The sequence below is a fragment of the Mustela erminea genome, chromosome 2, assembly GCF_009829155.1.
Source record: "Mustela erminea isolate mMusErm1 chromosome 2, mMusErm1.Pri, whole genome shotgun sequence".
NCBI lineage: Eukaryota > Metazoa > Chordata > Mammalia > Carnivora > Mustelidae > Mustela > Mustela erminea.
This window is the reverse complement of record NC_045615.1, coordinates 34,670,432-34,692,892: the sequence shown is the minus strand read 5'-3', so window position 1 is coordinate 34,692,892 and position 22,461 is coordinate 34,670,432. Positions and strand designations below refer to the sequence as shown.

Sequence of the window (22,461 nt, the reverse complement as noted above, 5' to 3'; positions counted from 1 at the left end):
ACTCTGGACCTTTAAAACATAACCAAGCAGAAGAGGAGGAATGGAGAGGTTTGTGAGAGAGGCTTTCTTTTTTGATCCAGAACGTGGCTGAGACCGAAAGTTTCCAGGGAACCTGCGTTTGGACAATGTTTTAACCTGTGATGTTGCCATATGAACTCTGAAATTAGAGCCCAACATGTGCAGACCTGAGATAAGTTCAAAGAATCCAAATTACAAACTCCTGAGTGAGTGTAAAAGACAGAGATTCTGTGATAGAAGAGTAGAAAAAAAGACTTGAGTGTCTTGAGGAGAACATGTGCTGAAGTGGCCCAAGAAAATTACAAGAAACCAGCCAAGTCATACCCTACGAATGCTCACTGATACCATTAATGATAACTATCTTCTTCTTCTTTATTCCTAGCGGTCAGTGACAAGAGGAAGTAATGAGACTATGCTGATCAAGGATAGGAAAAAATCACAGTAGTAGAATGACAAAAACAAAGGAATTCAGGTTAAGCACTTTCATAAGAAGATACATCCTTGAAACAGCTAAACGCTCTAGCTCAAATTGATCCACTCACTTTAATTTGATTGGAAATAAGGATGGAATAGAGACTGCTTTCTATTAATTTAACAGTTTGTTCCTTCAGAACTCTTCTTAAGAAGAGGGTCAGGAGATTGGGTTATAAATGGGGTTGATGCCTTTGGCTCTTCCAAAAGACACAGTGTAATAACTTTTTTTTTTTTTTTTTCCTTCTTCAGGGCCCCTGGTTTCAAGTCTCAGAGAACAGTGGAATCCTTTGGGCTGGGAGGCGAGGAGGACTGCGGAGGATAGGGTGACAAGAGGCTTTGAGTAACAAAAGGTTTTCTGTATCCACAAATAAATTTTCTAAATATTTAAGATAACCTGGAGTCAAATAGAGTAAGCTTCTCCTCCCTATTGTTTGCTGTATCATGTCTGGTTGTCCAAGTAAGATATTTATTTGTTTGTTTGTTTGTTGTGGTGTTCTGATGTTCAAATAATTAGAATTACATAGAAAGGGCATGGCATAATATTTCTTTCATATATTTATTGATATATGGAGATGAAACTCACTTCCATGCCTGCTACTTCCTGTGGAGGTAGACACAGCCCTGACAAATTTATACAGGAGTTGGTGTGCGTGTTTACCGTGGAACTAATGAACAAAACTGTTGCTATGCTGTACACTAGCTGTTTCTGAGCTATGGAGATTGTGCCAATGTGTCATGTAAATGTTTCCACTTGTTAAAATTTTTAAAGGCCAAAACATGTGCTGTATTATACAAGCATATTTTTCCCTGGGATTTGAAAGTAATTTTGACATAAATTTAATTAAACCCCCAAATCCTACTCTTATGTTTTGTAGACTGTCATCACAGCTAAATGCCATAGTTATTATTCTGAATACTGGAAAATACATCCTATACCAACCTACAGGTTCCTTTGTGTTTCACTAAAAGGGCAGTAGATGCAAACCTATCAGTGTTTTTTGAGTGAAAATTAAACAATAGTCATTTTTTCCAATATAATTAATTTATGCACATGTGTTCATTTTGGAAATATGTTAATGTGGGGATACATAAAAGAAACGATGAGTTTTGATAAGGCATAAAAAATCTGCCTCAAAGCTAGAGTTCTAGAGTTAATATTCTACGCTTGTTTGGGAGCAGATAAAGGTCTAATGACCAGAGATATAATGTCAATAAATAGCCCCAAATGTCTTTGTCCTTCTTGGAATATTCCCTTATTCAAAATACACCATGTACTACATATGCAGCATTAGATTCTCTGGGATTTTATAGGCACCCATTAAGCTCAGGGTATACTATATTACTACACCTTACTTGATATCGTCACTTTTCTGAAAGTAGAGTGAATGGCCAGTATCTTCTAGGTTGTGAGAGCGAACTTGGGCTGAAGATGTAAATGCTTATAAAGAAACACTGTCTGCCAATTAGAACCATATGCAGTACCTTCGGAAGCTGCAGGAGTTAACATACAGGATGAGAAGGCAAAATGAGCTCTCCATACATTCCTTTTGAGTTCAAACTTCTCTATCATTGTTTTTTTTTAATTTGATTCTTATTTCTTGCTGAATACATTTCTCAGGTATCTCTCATCTCTCTTTTAACTTGGACTGCATACTGAATAAACTACCAAGGTGGGGGGGGAATCTAAATGACCATAGACAATTGAATGTAATGTTGTAATGTGGCACATATAATCTATGAGAGGGAAAAAATGTTTTACTTAACAAAAGGCAAATGGGATTGTTTTGACACAGAATAATTTCATGTACTTGAATATTAGGTATACATGTTAATCTAACCTCATGAGTCCAGAAATGATGGAAATCGCCATTGGTCATTAATTGATTTCTCTAGCTACTCATCCCACCCAGGTAGCAAAAGTAACAACTTTGTCATCTACATTTTGGACACAGCATTAAGAGTGGGTCTGACACAGGATTACATGTCAATATATAATCACTGTGAATGACTAAAAATATCATATTTGCTCATACATACCAATCCGTGTGTGTGTGTGTGTGTGTGTGTATGTATATTTCATTTCTACAGATATTTTATATTATTATTATCTGAAGTCTTTTGACAGGTATGTAACATTTGGAGCATTTATGAAAATCAAGCACATGTGATATTGTTCCTTTCAATTAATTACACTAATGATCAATTAAATTCATCAAATGCTCATGCATCTTTCTGAATTTTTAGTAACACTTTCATCTTCTTTTAGGAAAAAAATTTCGAAAATGAATTTAATGTCAACAACCCCAGAAATATCCACATTAAATTAGTCTATATTCCATCATTATTGGCAGCTTGAATGGTTAAATTGAATATGTTCAAATGTAGAAACATTATGTAGAAAATTTTGAGCCACCTCAAATTTTCAAATGATTTGCTTAGCTAAACAAAGCAGTTTCCACCATCAAAAACACTGACTTACAGAATTAATAATAAAGTGATCTTTTTTTTTTTAAAGGTTTTTTTTTTATTTATTTATTTGATAGAGAGAGATCACAAGTAAGCAGAGAGGCAGGCAGAGAGAGAGAGAGGAGGAAGCAGGCTCCCTGCTGAGCAGAGAGCCCGACGTGGGACTCGATCCCAGGACCCTGAGATCATGACCTGAGCCGAAGGCAGCAGCTTAACCCACTGAGCCACCCAGGCACCCCAATAATAAAGTGATCTTATGTTAGATATGCTTCAAGGTAATTTCCCACCCACACTCTATTTCAGAGAATTACTTTTCAATTGTCCCTCTTTTTTCCCAAAAATAAAGATTTCCAAAAATAAAGATATATAGATAATATAGATAGATACAGTTGTAAATATCTTGTTTTCATGCCCATCACAGTGACTGCTAATTGATCAGAGAGGTAGAGAGTCATTGAAATAAAATAGCTATTATAGGCCTATATCCTTTCCAAAGGTCATGGAAAGGTATGACTTGGCTAACTAGTTTAAACAGATTTCATTACTGGAAAATTTTGACCAAGAGTCACAAATGTAAAATGAATGTTAGCATAAGGAAGTTAAGCCAAAATATGTGATAAAATTTCCAGAATGTAGAAGTGGTCGGGAAATTCATTCTCGCCTATATGCAAGCTGAGGCAAAAGATACCCACCAGAGGGCACCTGGGTGGCTCAGTGGGTTAAGCCTCTGCCTTCAGCTCAGGTCATGATCTCAGGGTCCTCTCTGCTCAGCAGGAAGCCTGCTTCCTCCTCTCTCTGCCTGCTTCTCTGCCTACTTGTGATCTCTGCCTGTCCAATGAATAAATAAAATATTAAAAAAAAAAAAAGAAGAAGATACCCACCAGGAGATATCTGGATACTAGAGGAGGTATACACAAAAGAGCAGAGATAACATAATCATACTGCCCCTGAAATATATGGAAAATATGACTTTGGACTCTTATGTATAATTTTTTCCTGGGTGAAAAAATCCTGATTAAGCCAAATTTTTCATCTGTTCAATGCCTTAATCTAAGAAGCTGACTATATTTGTAGAAAAGTACACAACCACAAAAGACTACTCTCTTTAAATTTATGAGCAGAGAAATGCAGTTCTTCAAAACTGCTGGAAATCCTACCATATTTCTTTAATTTTTTCTCCTGTTGTCTTTGTTTATTTTTTTCACGAGCTCTTTGTTCATTTTTCTCAAATCTCCAAAACCTTTTCCTCTGTCACTTTCAACTGATGCTTCATTTCTTATTTTATATAAAAAATATATGAAATATATTTGAAATAATGAAACATATAAGACATAATGCGTTCTTATCTGGTTGCATCTGTACATTTGAATGTATGTGCATATACACATATGCAACCAAATATGAACAACTTTTACATCATAGAATAGGTCCATCTACCACAACCTAGAAGTACTTAGTTTTACAATGCTTGTCTATTTAATGGATGAAGAATCCAAGCTCTCATCTAAAGTCAAATATAACCCTTGTCCATTGGAGCCCATTCTCTCTGGCCTATTCAATGCTTCTGTTGTGACAGCTACCTCCACTTTCTCTTGCCCTATGAAATTTCTCCCTTTCTGTTCCCTTATTCCCATCCACATGTCTCTCTCTCCTGATCACTATATGTATCTGCTCCTCTTTAGAGCTTTCTGGAAAGTGCTTGCTATCTTACTTCCTCGGCTCCTGTTTTCTTTTACAGACTCTCTTAACCAAGTTAACTAAATCAATGGTCATTTCCTAATTTCCATCATACCTGATTTCACCAACATTAATTCAGCTAATTATTCTGTCCTCCATTAAACACTTTCTTAATTAGTTTCTATATATCTATACCCTCCTGATTTCCCATCCCTATCATTGCAGACTATGTATATGTCTGGTTTACCTGTCTTTCTCCATCTCCTGACCCCTGAAGGTTGAAGTACAACAGACTTCCATCCCTGTACTCTTTGCTTCCTAATGTGCACTGTGTCTCTAGTTTATCTCAACTACAGAATCCTTTACCTTGTCTCTTTATTAGTATACTAATAAATCCTATATGTACATATCTTCCTCCAAATTTTCCTTTGATTTCCTGACTCATATTTCACCAAATAAATGGCATTTTCCTTGCTTGTCTAAAAGGGATTTAAATTTAACTAACCTTAAATGCATATGTATGTGTATACATTTTCCCCTCACATCCACTTTCAAAAGTGTGAGTCCCCCAGTTTCACATTTCCATAAATGACTCCTCAAATTTTCTTTTTTTAGGTGAGCTTGTTTTTTCTTAATTCCCATAAACTCCATGCTCACTTCACAGCAAAATATGTCAAATAGCCAGACAACTTTGTACTTCCAATGGCACTGCGGTCATCTTGATTCAAACTACTCTCAACTATCTTACTTTTGGGTAACTACAACTAGATATTAACTGCTCACTTAATTTATGCCTTACTTTTCTGTACTAATGAATTCTCATCCAACATCTCTTTACCTGTCATCAAGAGGAAAAAAAATACTGACAAAATGTAATCATAACTCATGCCTAGATTTTGGTGGGAGACTTTTATTTTTATTTTTATTTTTTTTTATTTTTTTTTAAAGATTTTATTTATTTATTTGACAGAGAGATCACAAGTCGGCGGAGAGTCAAGCAGAGAGAGAGAGAGAGAAGCAGGCTCCCGCCGAGCAAAGAGCCCGATGCGGGGCTCGATCCCAGGACACTGAGATCATGACCTGAGCCCAAGGCAGCGGCTTAATCCACTGAGCCACCCAGGCGCCCCTATTTTTATTTTTTTTTTTTAAGATTTTATTTATTTGTCAGAGAGAGAGAGGGAGAGAGAGCGAGCACAGGCAGACAGAGTGGCAGGCAGAGACAGAGGGAGAAGCAGGCTCCCTGCCGAGCAAGGAGCCCAATGTGGGACTTGATCCCAGGACGCTGGGATCATGACCTGAGCCGAAGGCAGCTGCTTAACCAACTGAGCCACCCAGGCGTCCCAGTGGGAGACTTTTAGAGAGACATTCTACAAATCACTGGAAATTCATATATTGATGAAAGAAACATACAGAAACAAGTCTTTAAAGTGATTATCACATAGAGTAACACATGAAATGCTTCACATTTGTCTGAGTACACACCACGCTCTATTGTAACCATGAGGTTGCTAAGTAATTTATAGCCAGATGATGGTGTGTCATGAACTAAAAACAAACTGCACATTACCTGCATTAAATTAATTTAATTAATTTTATTAATTGAAATTCCTTATACTTTTCTTAACCAGTTATAAAAAGAGCAACACCATTAATTACCTCTGCCTTACATTGTGCTGGAAAATGCCAAATCTCCTTTCTTCAATCTGATTCTCTCCAAATATTTTTTTCACGTAATTATAATTAGGCAAAGCTTCTCACTTTTCCCATCTGGTTTAAAATTTTTATTATTAATAGGTTTTTAAATTCCCTCTAAAGTACCTAAAGACACCCCTCAGAAAGGATTTTATTTATTTATCTTTTTAAAATGGATTTATCTATTTATTTATGAGAGAGAGAGAGTATGCAGGGGAGGGACAAAGGGAGAGGGAGAGAAAGAATCCTAACCAGACTCCACATCCAGTGCAAAGCATAATACAGGGCTCAATCTTAATGACCCTGAGACCATGACCTGAGCAAAAATCAGGAGTTGAACATTTAGCTGGCTGAGCCACCCAGACACCACCCACTCGGAAAGGATTTTAAAAGTGAAATATAAATCAGCCTAAAAGAGAAAAATTTTCAGTTGCATTTTCTAGAACAGTTTATGCCCAATTACATATGCTGAATGTAATCAATGGAAAGTTTTCCATCATCCTATTTTGCACAGAAATATTAAAGAGAAAATTTTTAACGCATTAAAAAAATAATGGTTGTAAAAAATGTTCTTCACTTGGTATGGTAGAGAAATGTCACATTCTGCATTTGAAAATCCGATACTGAGAAAATAAACATTATAGGTGAAGGTGCCAGTGGCTGGTAATGACTGATAAAATATTTGAACAGTCTCAAGATAGAAGAAAAATTATTTGAACTAATAAAAGTTTAAAAAATGTTCTCATTTTTTGTCATTATTGAATATTGTGCTTATAGCTACTAATGGAATGTTCATATAATCATAGAAAACATGAAAACATGCTCTTATCTGGTTGCATCTGTACATTTGAATGTATGTGCATATATACATATACAACCAGATAAGAACAACTTTTACATCATAAAATAGGTTCATCTACCTGCACCTGAAAGTGCTTAGTTTAACACTAAAATGTTAAACTAAAATATTTATTCTATAGCTTGAAACTGAAGAAAAATTATATCACATGAAAATATATAAAAACAAGAATATCCGTGTTTTTTAATATTAAATTAAATTCTTATAACAGGAAACAAAAGGGAAATTTTGGTAAAAATTAAATGCATCAATAAATGCACTTAATTTCTAAAGTTTTGGTTTTGAAGAGGGGAGTAAAATAACATTGTCACCTATCTAATAGATATTCTATTTATAGCATAAGATAAGCAAAACCAGCCTAAACAAAATCTATGAGGAAGGTTATTATAAGATAGCTCTTCAACAACCAAGAAATTAATAATAAATATATTTCTAAACTCAAGTTAGTTATTTTTTTCTTTAAGTAGTCTTACCTACAATCAGAAATTTACTACCTTAATTAACCTGTTATAACCTGGCAAATTCAATAATATAGTAATTCGACCAGAGTCTTTTGATGCAAGATTATAAACTAATATAAGGCTAAAAGAAAATATATGTGGCTTTACAGATTCAAATTTGAGAATTTATTGAAATCAAATGTTCACAGTTATTGTATAAAAGTTACAGTCTTAAATAATTATTATATGTTTCTATGTTCTTCAGTTGGCTAAGAACTATATCAAGTGTGTTACTTAATCAATCCTTCAAAATACCACAGTGAGCAAAAATGTTTCTAAATAATGTCACATGTTCATGGAAATCACTATTAAAAGTAAAGTTTTAAAAATCTTAGGCAAGTAAGATATCATGGTATATATTTCAGCAGAATATTTGGAGCATACATGCACTAAAGAAGACAGAACCCCCTGGTTCTTAACAAAGTAGCATTAATTTGCTATGCAAGAGTTGTGCCGGCCATTTTTAAAGTCTTAATCTCACCTTCTTTATAGTATACTGGCTTGTTATTATGATAGAACAATAAAAAACACTAATAATAATAAACACTGTGACAGTGTTTTGAAATAAATAATAATCAAATTACTATTATTATCACCTGTATTCTCTCTCTTTTTTTCTGGTAATATTTTTTAATGTATTTGTTAAGTAGTCAATATCCAAATCTATTTCTTTTAGATCATTTTCATAGTATATGTAAAATCTCATTTATCCACTATCTATAAAACTATTTAAAAATAAATTTTTAAATATAAAAATCCCATATAATACATAATGTCTACAGAGTCCTTTATAGAATTTTCAAAAATTAGAGGAGAAATAAACATTTGGTATTATTTTAATAACAAATGGTAACTTTCTGAGTGTACACATTACAATGATTTCTACAGATATAATGAGGAATGCACAGAATTCTATATTTCACATTTTGATTAGAGCGGCAACAAAATTATATTAAAGGTTTAATATACATAAAAGGTTTAATTCCTTAATTAACATTAATTAAATGTTAAATGAGAGATAAATTTTGAAAGTGAAACACAGCTCAGTCAATTTCATAACACCAAATTCAGAAAGTTTTACTGTAAATCTACCCCAATTCCGGGGATTAATCAAATTGGTTTGATGTTGTCTGTGCTGAGGGCATGCAAGAGATCTAGAGCATCTGTGTGTATGTTATGGTCTTAAGGAGAGCACATTTGTAGTTGTCCAATTCATTCATTTCACTACCATCCTGCAGTTTCACTTGGCTAATACTGCCCAAATCCCAAACCAAAGCAAACAAACACATATCTACGTGTTACTTTCAGTTTAAATATTTATCAAGGTTACTATTTTTCATGAAATGGCATAAAAGTGTTTTAACAAAATAAGTACAGTTATATTTTAAAATAGCATTGTATCATTGGCAGCCTAGTTTTCTAGCTCAAGTCCTGTCTTAAAAAAAAAAAAAAATCAGGTAAAAGAACCAATTAAAAAATGGAATATGAATGTCTCTCCAGATCATACCAAAGAAAAAGAACACAATGTCAGATCTCATTCAAATAGTGCACACATAGCCATAAAAACCATATTTCCCAAGTTGTTATTGTTTGTGATGCACATTTAAGTGCACAGAACATTTGCTTTTATGGCAGTTTTATTCTCAGCACAGTAAATGGCAAAAGGGTTTCTGTTCAATTGACTTTCTCATAAAAGGTTTAATTCCTTACTCATTTTGGCATAAGTTATATCTTGAGTTTCTTACTCTAGCTTATATCTATTGTCTGAGTAAATAAATTCTGCTGTGTAAGACAGACAGACCCGGGGTAAGGGTAAGAGAAAATTATACTTGTTATTAGTGACATGAATTGCAGAAGCGAGAAGCCCTTTGGGGGTAGAGTGGGGATGGGAAATGACTTTAGCCAAAACTGCTATCACAAGGAACAGCTAGGCCTTACACAAAAATAGAATGTTTTATGCTATGTGATGGGGTTTAGTACAGTTCACCTCAGAATGTGTCACTTTGGCATGAGGGTTATTTCCAGACAATCTTATTTGAAGACAACAAAGGCCCGACAGACCCATGAAGACCTTTTTGGTCCCCTCCTCTGCTCAGCTGCATAAAAGAACTGAGATAGGGGAGCCTGGACCAGTAGTATTTATTACAGAAGTTTTTTTGTTTGTTTTTGTTTTTTGGTAACATAAAGAAAACTTCTCAGCAAGACATGGCAAACATTTGTTTACCAAACTTCTGCTTTTCCATCTCCCCTGTGTCTTCTCCAGTTTGAAGTCCCAGACCCTTACCCTCCTTACTTCAAGATGCATATAAACCTCAGTTCCCTGCCAATGAGTCTCATTTTCTTATGGGTCCCCATGTATATGTAATTGAATTTTTGTAGCAACATGGACGGGACTGGAAGAGATTATTTTTCTCCTCTTGCCTGTCTCATGTCAATTTGATTATTAGGCCAGCCAGAAGAATAAAAATATAGAAAAACTTTTTTCCTCCCCAACATATGCCAAGTATCATCTTAAAGTTTTTGGTGTCATTAAAAAATACTGTAATATTCTATATCCGATTATAGTCAGTTTCTCTGTAATCACAGAAATGTGAATAGAAATAAATTTAAAGATGCTATATTCTTAGATCTATTGTATGTTTTATTTATGGTTCCACATATCATAAATCACTAAAGAAAATTCTTAGTGAATCATTGTCTTTACTTAAGAGTTAGTAATAGCAAGTGCTAAGCATACTACTGAGGTGTTTAAATATTTAACACATACAGTAGAAGAGAGAGAAATAGATACAGTTATAGGTATAGATATATGCATAGATATAAAGATGCAAAAGTAAATATAGATATAAATCTCCCTAACTTGAACTCTTATCTTAATTTTAATATAATCAGTAAACATGATTATATAGATATAACTCATTTTAATAAGTTTAATATAAATGACAAATATTAACCTGATAAATTTGGTATGTAAAATAAGACTTAACCTTAAAGTTGAAATAATTAATGAATAATGTAAACTGTACTTTCTTTAAAATTATTTTAAGTATTTGCTCATATTTTCAGTAGTTTTTCCTATTAAACTCTTTTTATTTTGAGATAACTGTAGAGTCATATGAGGTTGTAAGAAATAATAGAGATTCTATGTACTCTTCACCCAGTTTCTACCAATAGTAAGATTTTGAAAACTTTAGTACAATATCATAACCAAGATATCATCTTTAACACTACCCACTGATCTTCCTCAGATTTCCTGTTTTATATGTAACCATTTGTGTGGATATGAGTTTAATGTAATGTAACACATGAGTAGGTCCCTATATTTAACACCACAGCCATGAAGACATAGAGAAGATCTTTCAGTATTTTTAAAAATTAATTTTAAGGCACTGGTAATCTTTTATAGCAGATGTTAACAAACTTTTTATGGGAAGATCCAGACAAAATGTTTTTTATGCTTTGCAGACCATACTATCTCTGTTATAAATACTCAAATCTCCTTTCATTTTACAAAAACATCCAAAGGAAATTCCTAAATAAATAACTGCGACTCTCTTCCAATAACACATTGTTTTAAAAAAGTGGACTGTAACCTGAGTTTGGCCATAAGTTTCTTGTTTGTTGACTCTTATTCTAAGGTTTACATAATTACCTTTTATTAGATCTAAAAAAAAAACTTTTGGGGGGAGGAAAACTCATTCCTGTTATTTAGTTTGTTTTGATTTTTTTCTACTAAAAATCTAATTAAACATAGGTTTTTAGCAGTTCTTGAACTTAATATTTTAATTTGCTTCTTCCTTTGGGCCATTATATAATTGCAGACATTCTACAGAAAATAAAGCTCATAATCACAAGGATTAATTTGGGCCATGACAACCAACCATGTCAGGCGTTTAGCAATCATGTATCTTGTTTTGCACCTTAAACTTGGTCTACTGCACACCAGTAAGACAAGTAACTTATTGTTTGGTTATACATCACTTAGTTCCTTTCTGCTGAAATAAATTCCTTTTGTAAGGTATACATGTGTTAGGCAAAATCCCAAAATAAATAATCTAAAGACAAATTCTGAGACCCGAGTAATGCATAAACCCTTGGTAATTAACCCAGATAATATAAATGATTTTTTTAAAGATTTTAGTTATTTATTTGACAGACAGAGATCACAAGTAGGCAGAGAGGCAGGCAGAGAGAGAGAAGGGAAGCAGGCTCCCTGGTGAGGGGAGGGGCCTCGAACCCAGGACCCTGAGATCAGGACCTGAGCCGAAGGCAGAGGCTTTAACCCACTGAGCCACCCAGGTGCCCCTATAAATGAAATTTTAATACTAGGTGTAATTAGTTAAGGAAGCATTTTGATTTATATATGATGACAAAATCTTTTGAAAAAAATCAATAAATTTGATAAATATACTCTGTATAAGTCTGAAAGACAAAAGTTTTCCAAACTATTGTTTTGTGAACTCATAGGGCAGAAAAGATTGCTAGCTATATTCAGTTCATCTATGTCTGTGCTGATATACACATTGACTTGTATTATGCCTAAGTATCCAGCAATAAAGTTGAACATTAGAATATACCAAATTTTTTTTTCTCACATGATATCTAATATCATATGTTTTCACATAACTGATTGCTGGGTGTCAGTTGGACAAAACCTCATTTTGAGAATGTATCTAAATTACCTTAATAGAATATTATGTATATAGTTGTATGATGTCATGCATCAGTGGCACAGCAATATTGTTACTGTACCATCTTAGATCGAAATGAGAGAATACACACACACACACACACACACACACACACACACACACTCTTCCATGAGTTTTAAAGCACATTGCTAATAGAATTAATTTTGGTTAATTGTAAAATAGATTTGATAGAAGAAGGGAATAAATTGAACTTGAAACCAAATCATATGCTATTCTTTCTATACAAGAAGAGAACCTGTGGGTGCCTGGGTGGCTCAGTGGGTTAAGCCACTGCCTTCGGCTCAGGTCATGATCTCAGGGTCCTGGGATCGAGTCCCGCATCGGGCTCTCTGCCCGGCAGGGAGCCTGCTTCTCTCTCTCTCTCTCTCTCTCTCTCTCTCTCTCTGCCTGCCTCTCCATCTACTTGTGATTTCTCTCTATCAAATAAATAAATAAAATCTTTAAAAAAAATAAAAAAAAAAGAAGAGAACCTGATATCATAAAATACTCTGTGCATGAATTCAAGGTGCACCTAGTTCACCGTCGTAAAGAAACTATTAACACTTTACTTCAATTATATCAATGGGCTTCTAGTAGCCACACTGACTACAGAGTATTTCACCTTATATCATCTGAAAAGCTCTGTATATAATTTTATTACGACCTTGGAAATAATATTTTATTTATTCTACCATGTTTGAGAAAGGAAAGTTTTTAGCCATTTTACTTAATATCAGAAAAGTCTTAAGTGTAAATAAACTTGAGGAAAGTTATGAAAAAATGGGATGGGAACCAAGTGAAGATTATAAATCAGGTTGATCACTATCCTATTCGAATGTTCTGTATATTTAACATCTCAGAATTTCAGTCAGAGTTTTGACTATGAATAAGCAAGTATTTTCTCCAGTAGAAACAAATAAAGACAAAATAGGCTTATGAATAAATAACATTAGAAATGTTCGATGATTTATGTACTTATATAGCACATTAAAATAATTTCTAAAATTACTAATTCAGCAATACTTTTTCATAAGCCGTAAACAGTGGTTTTGGGTACCATGAAAATAAATACCAATATTTTTAGGTTTTAGGTTGTTGTAATCCCACATTTACTATGTAAATTTAGCAGAATTCCTCAGAGTTATTTCAATGGACATTTACGGGTTCCATCTAACCCAAATTATGTGGTGCAAACTGAAACCCATCGTTTTTAATCAGGAAGAAATGAGATGTTATCCCAGCATGGCTTGGCATTCACTATTCACTCAATTCCACTCCAGGTGCTTTTCACTGGGTAGATTTGGCCTGTTGGCTGAATTGGCCTCCCTGTGTCCTAAGATAACTGCCATGATTGGGAAGCCATATGGTGCAATGCTGTAAGCTATATTAAATTTGAGTCATATTTTGGCCAACTTTGTACTCATAATTGAGATTCAGAATTGTGTCCATGTACATTTCTATATACTTACTGCTTATTGATGTAATTAAACTCACATTTTTTCTTTCTCTTTTTAAATACTTGCTGATATGAAATCATGCTGCAGTTTAAACTTAAAGGCAGTAGTTGAGAGAAGGAAAGGAATAGAAGGTGACACTTTAGGTTCACCTCGTATTTACCTTTAAAGAAGCAGTCTTCGTTGTGAACAATGGTAATCTTTTGCTTCTTCAGGCAAGCAGCTCTATGGACCTCACAGTGGTTTTCATAAAATTCTCCATCAGATCCACACACAGGTTTATAGTGTCTCTTGCAAATGTCCATACAGGCACATTCTGGTTGCCCTGTCTCTCTGCTGATGATGCAGTGCCTTCCCAAACCACAGTATTTATTTTCACAAGACCCCAGAACGCCATCCTGAATCAGGAATCCTGAAGACAAAGAAGAGGAAAATCATTTGCATTCATATGTTTAAATAATATGTGCATGTCAAAATATGAAATAAGGAGAAGTCTATGAGAAATATAGTATAATCAGGGTTCAGTTCTCAGTACAAAAGAGACTTGTATTAGACAGGTAGATGACCTTTTGAAAACACTCTCAATGTTCTTTCCCTCCTACCCCCCTGTGGTGGAGCTCTTTTCTTCCTTTTCAATGAGTAGTGTGGTCCTTAAGAACATGATCTCCAAAATTCTACTGCCTGAGTTCAAATACTGATTCTACCATTTATTAGCTATATGTCTTTAGACAAATTACTTCTTCGTGCCAAGTTGTCCCATCTGTTACTGATGGTAATAGTATGGACTCCCTCCTCAAGTTGTACAAAATATTACATGTAAGAATCCACAGGAATCACTTCCCTGTCATATAGTGAATTAAATAAATGTCAACTTTTACATTAATAGTAGGAAAAATGACATGTATGTAGATAAAGCAAGAAATAAGAATGGGAAATAATTGTGCCTTGAAAACTCTTTGGTGGGTTCTGGTAGCTGATCTTTTCTTGTTTGACCTTTGCCACTGGACAATCACAAATACATTTCTTAACTAAATGAATAAATCATGAAGAATTCGATTTTATTGCTACATATCAGCTTAACAATCTCCATTGGCATCAGAAAAGAGTAAGTAGATCCAGCAGTCTTGTACTAAAACCAAACTAATCAGCTTGAATCACCACACTTTTAAGACAGATTTGGCTTTTCTCCTTTGAGAATTTATCTGACCGGAAAGTAAAAAAATTCAATAAACTAAATACACACACACACACATATACAGATGTATATGTATATAGGTATTTTTAATTTAATATTAATTATAAATATATTTTAATATATTTATATATAAGTATATATTTATAGACACACACAGATATAAGATATAAAAACACAGATATAATATATACATATACATACATATGCATATGTATATATACATACACATATAAAAAGATTTGTGAGGTAATATACTACAGTAATTTTCTTAGATATTTAGTGTATAAGTTTAGCTTGTTGATTTAAAACCATCTCTCCACATGACGACTTCATAATAATTAAGAACACACATTCTGATCCAGAGCTTAAACCATAACCCCACCAGTTACAACATTTAGGACCTTGGGCAAGTACCTAAACATCCGAGTTTCCTCATCTGTAAAATAGGAATAATACCATATTCTCATAGGATTATCAAAATAAAAGGGCTTGGCACATGTAAAACTCCATTCAATTGCCTATTATTATTATTATTATAACTACCTTTTTAAAGACTAGTTTTCATAAGGATAGATATATACAATTGAACAAGTATTTAAAAAATCATATTTATTTGTTTTTAAATGAAACCTATAACGCAATTTACTTTACTATATACACGTATTACCAAATGGAGGGTAGCAAATTAAATATTACAAAAAGAAAAGACCAATACTATTTTGGTATAAAATATAAAAAAAATCAACTATGTTTTTTTTAAAGCATGTCTTTTAATAGTGGTATAAATTGGAATAAATCTTCTCAAAAGCAATTTTTAAGTACTTGAACTTTGATACCATGTTCCAATTATTGAGAAAACTATCTATAAAATTAAAAAAATAAAAAGAACTAAAAAGATACATAATTTTCTAAATAGATCTTCTCGATATAGTGTTAATTTATATGATAACTCACTGAAATATTTTAGTAAATTTTGTAAAATATACTTAATGTGGTAGTTCCTAAAATTTGGCATGCATTAAAGGGGCCTAGTATAGTTGTTAAAACATGGATTCTGCCTCCAAGCAACCTCAGAGTTTTTGACTCAGTGATCTGGACTATGTATAGCCCAAAATTTATATTTTCGTGTTCTCATGTAATGATTACACTGTTGTTTCTGGATCATACTTTAGGGTCTTTGATTTATTGAAATTCTACTTTATATTTAAAATAAATACAACACAAGGAAAAGGTTAGGTAAACAATTAGGTAATGTTCTTAAAGGGAAATGGTGAGAAGGTTAGCTATGATTAAAGGCATAAAAAATGCAAGTATTTAGAATTAACTAAGAAAAAATAGAGAAAAACAGACAGCTAGGTGGATATAATACTGGGGAAAGTTTTCTCTTGGCATTATTGCTTTCTAATGTTCAATGCATTCCATTTTAAAAATGCCCAAAATTATTTTAATAGTGACTATAAAATAATGACTGATTTCAATTTGGAAAATACTTTTCCTCATCCTTATGCCAGTATTTATGCCAGTTGTTGATCTAACGTTTATAGAGCCTAAGATATGACTGTCAGGAATCTGACTCACATATCTGTAATACCTTAGATTTCCTTTGTGTTCTTACTAAGTTGTTTTTTTGCCATCAAATAGTTTAAGATTTATCAAAAGAATAATTTTTTACTGTCAAGGAATGAGTCTAATGTTTATTGAAATTCTGATCATTTTACATTTTAGTTACAAATGAGTTGGCTAACTGAATTAGTAGTTTTCATTTTGGGGAGGAATGCTCTGCTAAAAATGAAGTCATTTCTCATATATCTAGGTTGGTAAATTGAATTCCTACAGTCTTTCTTCTTAATTTTTTCCTCTCAAAGCCTGTACTCCAGCTCAGAGATTTGTATTAGGATATTGGCCATTTTCTAGAAGTTAATGAACTAGCTAGAAGCTGCATGTTGCATGTAGTTGCTACAATTAAAGGAAATTTAATTAATTCATATGCAATCCAAAAGAAGGCTCATATTATGCAAATGAATAGCTAGAACATATCCTTTCTGACAGTAATTATCCATGACTAACGCTGAACTTAAGTTTCAGCTGAGATTAAATCAATTTAATCTGATCAACATGTCAAAGATTTCTTTTAAGTACATTCAGTCAGATGACACACTAAATGAATTTTAATCAAGAACTTATATCCTGCTCTCTCATAACTTGATAAAATAGCATTTGTTCCAAAAAAAGTGTTGTATATTTAACACTTACATCATTTTATAAATTCTATGCCTTCAGAACATTATAAAAACTCCTCAGATTTAAAACTAAAATGAAACCTTAAAAGATAAAAGACACCAAGTTATAAAGCAAAATAATTCTATAGAATTCTAAAGATGGTCATTTCAGATTTCCCAATCATGACGCACTCCTCTTCACGTCATTTATATATGAAATATGCAATTTATCAAACAGTACTTAATATAGATTTGATGTAAATTGAAACTTTAATATAGATTTAATGTAAATATAGATTTGATGTAAATTGAAACTTTAATAAACTCTACTTATTATTTGCAAGGTTCTATGTTACTTGCTATAGGATAGACGAAAAGAATAATTGTTGACACTTTTTTTAGTGGCTCACAAAGGGCATATGGCAGAATTTGAGTGTGTACCTCAAAGTAGTGAGGTAAAAATTTAGGGGTATATTTAGGGGCACAAAAAAGAGTGAGATGGATAGTAACAGGTAAAACCTCACAAGCAATGTTATCATGTCGCAGTTGAGGTTATGTCTTACAAATGGGTTAGACATTCAGAAGGCTGCTCTAGGAATAGACAAGGTAAGAAATAGACTGATACTGAATTGAGAATAGGAGCAGCAGAGGAAAGAAAAAAACAGATATTGATATGTTAATGACTACCTCTAATGATTCCAGTGGAATAGAAACATAATTAATTTAGAATGCTGAGTTATTTGAGGTGTTAATTGTCTCATAAAAATTTATAATGTTCGAGTCCAAAATATGAGTATTAAGTTAACTTTGATTTGTTAAACAAAACAGAAGATTTTTGGCTAGAGAGCAGAGTTAGAGTCTTTGCTTTTCTATTACCTACTTGTCTGACCTCATCCAGGTTGTAATGTCTTCAGGCCTGATATTCAAATAGTTAGATAAGAGGGAAGTAATAAATTATCTTCAGATTTACTCTTATCTAATCCCTTCATTTAAGAATGCTTGGCAAAACACGATTTTGATTTTAATAAAAGCTGTTATAAATATATTAATAAGCTTTCTCTAGAATGCTTCATATTTAAACTCACCTACATTAAATAATCATATAATTATCTAGTTCAAATATTTTCATACTCTAAAAACAGCCTCAGTCATATAAAATGTGAAATTATTTTTCACTTAGATTTTCTAATTTCTCTTTTCTAAGATTTTGTCATTATGTATTCTATTTTTTATCATGTTATTAATTACAACAATGGATCATGAAATCAGAGTCCTTTAATTTGTATTCCAACAGTCACTATAAGTGCAGTTTTAGGCAATTAGTTAAAATTGGTGTGCCTCAGTTTCCCTAACTAGAACAAAGAAGAAACTCTGGAAGTGTTATTTAATGAATAAATAAAATGAGTATAATAATAATGGCCATAGGATAATATAATTGATCCCACAAGAGGATTCTATGAGATAATGCACTGCACATGCTTAGCTTAAGAGTTTGTGTTTAACAAATATAGTTATAATTATTAAGAACTATCACTTACTGTAGACTTGGCATATAGAATATATTGACTTAAAATCACTGGAATGAATAAAGAACAGCTTTTGACAACTCTAGCTTTAATACATCTATTAAGAATGAATTTATGGGAGTGTGGAAATACGTTTTTCCCAAGTAACATTTCTAAAATTTTCAAGAATATCCATTACAGAAAAATTTCCTTTATCTGCAAAAACAAGACACCCTCAAATTTATATAATAACATTTTGCTTTATAAATAAGTATAATACTTTGGAGACTGTTTTGTTACCCACATATAGAAAAATCACAAAACTCTTCAGTAAATACAAAATACAATTTTTTGTTGCACACTGCAAACTAACAAAACACAGTCAGTCCTTACAAACTTCATGGCAAGTAGCAGTTCAAGTAAATATTCCAATGCCTGCAGAAGATTGCACACAGTATGATCTTTTCATGACTTTTTAAAAATGTTTTATTTATTTATTTGACAGAGAGAGATCAGAAGTATGCAGAGAGGCAGGCAGAGAGAGAGGAAGGGAATCAGGCCCCCCGCCGAGCAGAGAGCCCGACACGGGACTTGATCCTATGACCCTGAGACCACGACCTGAGCCGAAGGCAGCGTCTTAACCCACTGAGCTGCCCAGGCACCCCTTTTCATGACCTTTAATGATTGAGATATGTATATCCTGCTGCTGCTTTGTGATGTCGATCAAAATAAATCTGCAAGAATGATAGTTTGCCCAGTGCACCACTACTGAAAGACAGTTTAAATGGTCACATGTCTGTATTCCAGTGAATTTGGAAACTTCTTCCCCATCTTATTTTAGACAGTCCATTGGAATTCTGTAAGCACCTTCATGTAATTCTGCAATCAGATTGATTTTAAAAGAAGTAAATATGAAAAAGAGATAAGTAAAACAAAACAAAACAAAAACCAGGAATTCAGTTAAGTTCCAACCATCCAAAATATAGTTTCTGTTTAACTCAAAGAAATTTTCGCCAGCACAGGTGATTTTTGATGTGTTGTTTTAAGAAGTTATCACTAGCTAATATGCTAATAGTTATTTACTTCTTGTTTGATGTCCTCAACTGCAGAATAATTCCAACAGCAGAACACTGAAAGAGGCTAAGATGCACTCTCAGAAATCTTTGACCCCACCTAGTGACCTTGATAACAGAGCACACAAAAATGTTTCCTCATCATTAATTTTATTCTTCCCATGTTCCATCTAGGAGCCACGATTTCTCTAATAACTTAATATTTCTATCCTGTTGAGAACTTGTGTTTATACACTTCAGCAAATAAAAATATTCTCATCTTCTCTGTGATATTTTTAGATATTCCATTTTTGGAAATTGTTGGAAGCTAAATTGTACTTGATAATAGTGTCCTTCAGTAGCTAGGAATGCAATGGCATTAGAGATATGCTAGTAGACAGATAACTTGAGAAACATAGATAGATCGTAGGTGTGTATATGGCATTTGAGACCTTTCCTTTACATAGCAGTGACAATTAAAAACAAAACATTTACGTTTAGATGTTTTAGTTCTGTAAAGATTTTGAGTGATATTAAAGGAAAGAAGTATTTCTTTTGTTTAATGGTTGCTACTGTCTTCTATAAATGATGTTGATTGATATAGCAAATAAAATATATCAATTAGCAGACATAATATAAAAGCTTTATTTTATAGAAGTATGCAATGAAAGTAAAGACATATGCTCAATCATCTGTGATACTTGAAGTATTTCAGGCTTTGGAATAAACCCAAAACTTTAAAAATATCTTATTTCTTATTTATTTAAAAAATTAAAGCTGTAGATGGATTATTCTCAAACAATGTAGGTATTTTCACACTTGATAAAGAATATTAAATGACTGTGGCTTCCTGGCTGGCTCCATTGGTTAAGCATCTGCCTCCAGCTCAGGTCATGATCCAGAGTCCTGGGATCCAGCCCTCATCAGTCTCCCTGCTTCACGGGGTGCCTGCTACTCCTTCTTCCTCTGCCTCTAACCCCTGCTTGTGCTCTTTCTCTCTCTCTTAAATAAATAAATAATTAAAAAAAAGAAAGAAGAAGAAGAATATTAAATAATAAAATAAAATACTTAAAGTGAAGGTCAGACATTGTAATGGTAGGGTAGATCTGGGTACAAAACCTAAAGACTAATTATAATGCTGATTGCTGGAGTCAGACCAGCCACATGGCCAATAGGAATTGAGGGAAAAAAGACAGAAATTTCTATTAGAACTGTAAGAATGACTGCTAGAAAAATATTGCTTTTAGACCTTAAAAGTGTTCAATTTAAAATCTACTTCAATAATATGCTTCATTTCCTTTGAAAAAAATTATTTTTCTTGGTGTGCCTGAGTGGCTCAGTTGGTTAGGCTGGGATACACTTCTCCCTCTCCCTCTATAACCACTGGGTTATACACTTAACAATGGTTAAAAAGATAATTTTATATGTATTTGACAACAGTAAAAATTTGGGAAAAAATTGAAAGTACAAAGAGTTCCTATATATCCCCTCCTTCCAAAACACACAACTTTCTCCACCATCAACAGAACTTGATCATCCACTATTTGCAAAAAAAGAGATTTTGTTTCCTAAAAATCAATTTGTTACCACATCCAGGACACTATACTTCTATGATTAAGTTATAAAACTTAAATCTCTGTCATTTTTAGAGTTTTTTTTTTTCTTTGCAGGTGTAAGTCAACATAAGGGAGGGCTTTCTGAAACAGCAAAGCATGAGAAATCAAAGCATGAGACATCAAACTTGATGTCAAGTTCAGAATACACAGTTCATTACTTTACAACTCTAACTCCTATTCCCATGGTCACTGAAATTCTTTGCACGTTAAAAAAAAAAAAAAAAAAAAAAAAAAAAAAGAAAGACAGAAAATAAAAGAAAAAGAAAAAGAAAAACAATCAAAACACAAGACACTCTACTTGCATCAACTCATTTCTTTCAACAAACCACTTACTTCTCCCCTCCATCAACTCTGGCTTAAGTCTATTTCCTATACAATTTTTTCATAAAACTTATCTTCTGAATTCTGTCAGTTCCTTTGATGTAGGTGTTTGGAACAAAAGCAGGTGTTTTTGGCTTCTCATGCACTTAACATCTTAGAGGTAACAGACACAGGTTAAATCCACAGCTTGAACTGGACAAAGTTCAAGGAGGAAATAAAAGAATACTACCTCAAATGTATTATGTCACCACCTTATAATGGAAGGACACACAATCCAGACCAGTAGAGTTCTAGAAAGTATTCTGGAGGAGAAAAGGCTGGCACTGTATGGGAATTAATCATGTAAAGAAGAGAATCCAAAAAGGAGATTTTGAACAAAGGTGTAGATATATGCACATGATGATTCCATGTTACAAGAATGTAGAGTTTGTTAGAAGATGCGGTTAGCATATTAGAAAAGGTTTATAATGAACAACCCTGAAGGCTATGTTAGGGGTGTTCCACTCTGGCAGTGGAAGCTAGTATTTTATAGTTTTAAGAAAGATCTGATATGCTAGATAGAAAAGAAACAATAGTCAGGAAGCTACCAGCCTGACCTTTGTGGAACTAATGTGAGTCAGAATAAGGACAGCTATAAGCAAATCAATTTATGGAGCAGTTACAGTATCAGTCATAAAGAGAGGAGGCAAAAAGAGTAGCTTTGGGGGCGCCTGGGTGGCTCA

The 22,461-nt window shown here is 33.2% G+C and overlaps 1 protein-coding gene across 4 annotated transcripts in view; it reads right to left on the bottom strand.

Annotated features, from left to right (window-relative positions):
• The window catches only part of FSTL5 (follistatin like 5), a 761,141-nt gene that overhangs the window by 501,017 nt on the left and 237,663 nt on the right, over positions 1-22,461 (bottom strand). For all 4 annotated transcript variants that reach the window (XM_032332636.1, XM_032332637.1, XM_032332635.1 and 1 more), the window contains exon 4: positions 13,995-14,243. In XM_032332636.1, coding sequence (XP_032188527.1) covers positions 13,995-14,243 — 249 coding nt within the window. The remainder of the gene's footprint in view (positions 1-13,994; positions 14,244-22,461) is intronic.